This window comes from Arachis ipaensis, chromosome B8, assembly GCF_059453495.1.
Source record: "Arachis ipaensis isolate K30076 ecotype BB chromosome B8, ASM5945349v1, whole genome shotgun sequence".
NCBI classification, from domain to species: domain Eukaryota; kingdom Viridiplantae; phylum Streptophyta; class Magnoliopsida; order Fabales; family Fabaceae; genus Arachis; species Arachis ipaensis.
The window spans coordinates 29,937,935-29,941,451 of record NC_142443.1 but is presented as its reverse complement, the minus strand read 5'-3'; the positions used below and the strand labels follow the sequence as shown (position 1 = coordinate 29,941,451).

General features: G+C 40.3%; 1 protein-coding gene across 1 annotated transcript; it reads right to left on the bottom strand.

The window, feature by feature from the left end:
• Positions 1-1,210: 1,210 nt before the first annotated feature.
• LOC148547567 (uncharacterized) lies at positions 1,211-2,392 on the bottom strand. Its single transcript, XM_088495499.1, has one exon. It carries the CDS (start codon positions 2,390-2,392, stop codon positions 1,211-1,213), a length of 1,182 nt encoding a protein of 393 aa, XP_088351625.1.
• Between the last annotated feature and the right edge of the window lie 1,125 nt (positions 2,393-3,517).

Genomic DNA, 3,517 nt, shown 5'->3' with positions numbered 1-3,517 from the left:
ATCTTTCTTCCTGTTCCTTTTTGCCCCCACAAAAATTGGGTGAGAATACTGTGAATCTCGCAAAGTAAAGTATCTGGAAGCCTGAAGCAAGAGAGTGTGTAAATAGGATGGCCTCCCTGACTGCCTTAATTAGTACATGTCTACCTGACGTAGATAGTAACTGTCGTTTCCACCCCTAGATCTTTTTTCTCACTTTTTCTTTAATAGCCCCAAATGTCTCCTTCTTCGACCGATTAACCGTTAAAGAGAGCCCCAAATACTTATCCTGTGCTCCTATGTGTCTAATGTTAAGCCTGTTAGCCAAGGCAGTTCTCATTTCCCCCGGGGTATTATTGCTAAAAAACACAGATGATTTAGATAAGTTTACTTTCTGACCACTAAAGCTTTCATATAGAGTAAGGATCTTCAGGATATTATAACAGCCATCCTCCGAGGCCCTACTAAATAGGATAGAGTCATCTGCGAAGAGTAGATGATTGATAGGAGGGCATCTTCTATTGATTTGGACACCAGAGATAAGACGGTTTTGCTCTGCCTTGTTCAGCAGAAAGGATAAACTTTCTGCACAAAATAGAAAAAGATACGGTGATAGAGGATCTCCTTTTCAGATTCCTCTATTTGGCTTAAAAAAACTAAAGGGTTGACCTTCAACAACAACAGAGTAAGAAACTGTAGTCACCACCTCATGAATCCAACCTATCCATCTAGGATTAAATCCTAACTTTCGAAGCATGAACCATAAAAAATGCCATTCCACTCTATCGTAGGCCTTACTCATATAAAGCTTTACAGCCATTTCAGTATTCAAGCCCGTCTTCTTGGTTTTCAAGTAATGCATACATTCATGAGCTATAAGTATATTATCACTAATTAGTCTTTCTTTTAAGAAAGAACTTTGATTAGGACTAATTAGTTTATTCATGATACTCTGTAGCCGATGAACAATCACTTTAGAAATAAATTTATAAACCACAGAAGATAAGCTAATTGGCCTGACCTGTGTCATGTTTATAGCATTCGGAACCTTTGGGATTAAACAGATCTGTGTGTGGTTGAAACTCCTGAGTATTCTACCTCCAATAAAGAAGCTTCTCACTGCTCTAAACACATCCCCAGCCACGATGTCCCAGTAATAATGGAATAATTTTGTTGTGAACCCATCATCACCGGGTGCACTTTTAGAGTGCACACTAAACACAGCCCGTTTGACTTATTCTAGGGAAACTGGCCATAGTAGTCTTCTATTCATGGCTGAAGAAACTTTGGGAAGAAAGTCTTCAAATTCCACTTCCGGATCAGTTGAGTTGGTAGAAGAAAATATATCTCTAAAATATTCTTCTGCAACTAAGGCTATATCAGCTCGAGAGGTAGCAAAGCTCCCATCATTCCATTCTAATTTCCAGATTTTATTACGACGAACCCATGATTGAAAGGATTGGTGGAAGAATTTAGTGTTATTATCCCCTTCCTTCAGCCATTTTATCCGAGACTTCTCTTTCCAGTAGCTCTCCTCCCTACCATAAGTGTCCTCTAGCATATTTTCCAGCTCCTCAACCTCAATTCCTCCATTAATCCCTGTCTCTCTAAGCTCTTCTAGTTTTTTGAGAATCTCCTCGATATAAGCTTTAGAGTTGAATTTGGATATTTGCTGCCATTGCACAAGACGATGTCTGCAGAGTTTCAGTTTTTGAGCTAGAACAAACATCGCAGAACCTTCAAAGTAGGAGTTCCAGGCCTCAGTAATAACCCCTCTAATCACCTCGACCCCACACCATCTCTGTTGGAACTTAAACCTGCGTTTAGATTTTTCAATTTGAGGACTGGTATCCAATAATAAGGGGGCATGATCAGATCCATTTTCCTGTATCCTAGTCACTGTATTAGTAGGAAACGTGTGCAGCCAACTGTTGCTTACCAAAACACGGTCTAATCTTTCCAAAATCTGCTTTTCTCCTCTCCTTTTATTGGACCAAGTGAAATTCCTAACTACCATACCAAGATCCATCAAGCTACTTCCATCAATAAAGTTATTAAAATTTGAAATAGAGGACCAAGATTTCAACCCTTCACCCCTTTTCTCCTCCTGACTAACGATGGCATTGAAATCTCCCATCACAATCATTTCATTTTGCATTTGCTGTATAGTAGCTGACAGCTCCTGGAATTGACCAGCTCTAACTTGTTCATTTGTGTTAAGGTAAACACCAATTAAGCCCCAATTCAGTCCATTAGACAAGTCTTTGACCGTGACAGCAATGTAGTACTCTTTCTTCGAGACGATTTGCACTTCCACCCCTTCCTTCCAAGCCAAGACTAAGCCTCCCGCTACCCCAATCAGGCTCACAATTCTCCAAGACTCAAACCTGCATGCCCGTAGTGTCCTTTCCACCATTCGAGGTTGATTCTTAGTTTCACAAATAAATACCACCTCGTGGGAGTGGGATCGACAAATCCCTTTAAGATTTTGGATTGTCAGGGGTCTCCCCAAACCCCGACAGTTCCAACTTAAGATCTTCATGAGGTTTTGGATGCCAATTGACGGCTGGCACCCTCCACCTCCTTATTACCACATGAGGCTTCCTCCAAATAGGGCCTCTTTCAGCTGCCCGATGAGCGGATAATTTATACGCTTTTTGGCATTGTTTATAGTATGTTTTTAGTATGTTTTAGTTAGTTTTTATTATGTTTTTATTAGTTTTTATTTAAAAATCACATTTCTGGACTTTACTATGAGTTTGTGTGTTTTTCTGTAATTTCAGGTATTTTCTAGCTGAAATTGAGGGACCTGAGCAAAAATCTGATTCAGAGGCTGAAAAAGGACTGCAGATGTTGTTGGATTCTGACCTCCCTGCACTCGAAGTGGATTTTCTGGAGCTACAGAAGCCCAATTGGCGCGCTCTCAATTGCGTTGAAAAGTAGACATTCTGGGCTTTCCAGAAATATATAATAGTCTATACTTTGCCCAAGATTTGATAGCCCAAACCGGCGTTCCAAGTCAGCTTAAGAATTCTGGCGTCAAAACGCCAGAACTGGCACAAAAGCTGGAGTTAAACGCCCAAACTGGCACAAAAGCTGGCGTTTAACTCCAAGAAAAGCCTCTACACGTGAAAGCTTCAATGCTCAATCCAAGTACACACCAAGTGGGCCCGGAAGAAGATTTCTGCATTAATTACTTATTTCTGTAAACCCTAGGCTACTAGTATTATAAATAGGACCTTTTACTATTGTATTTTCATCTTGGTTCTTCGGGTTCCCTCTCTGGGGCCGAAGCCAATGACCACCATTATCACTTTTGTATTTTCAACAGTGGAGTTTTTACACATTATAGATTAAGGTGTGGAGCTCTGCTTTTCTTCATGAATTAATGCAAAGTACTACTGTTTTTCTATTCAATTCACGCCTACTTCTTCTCTAAGATTTTCATTCGCACACAAGAACATGATGAATGTGATGATTATGTGACACTCATCACCATTCTCACCTATGAACGCGTGCCTGACAACCACTTCCATTCTAC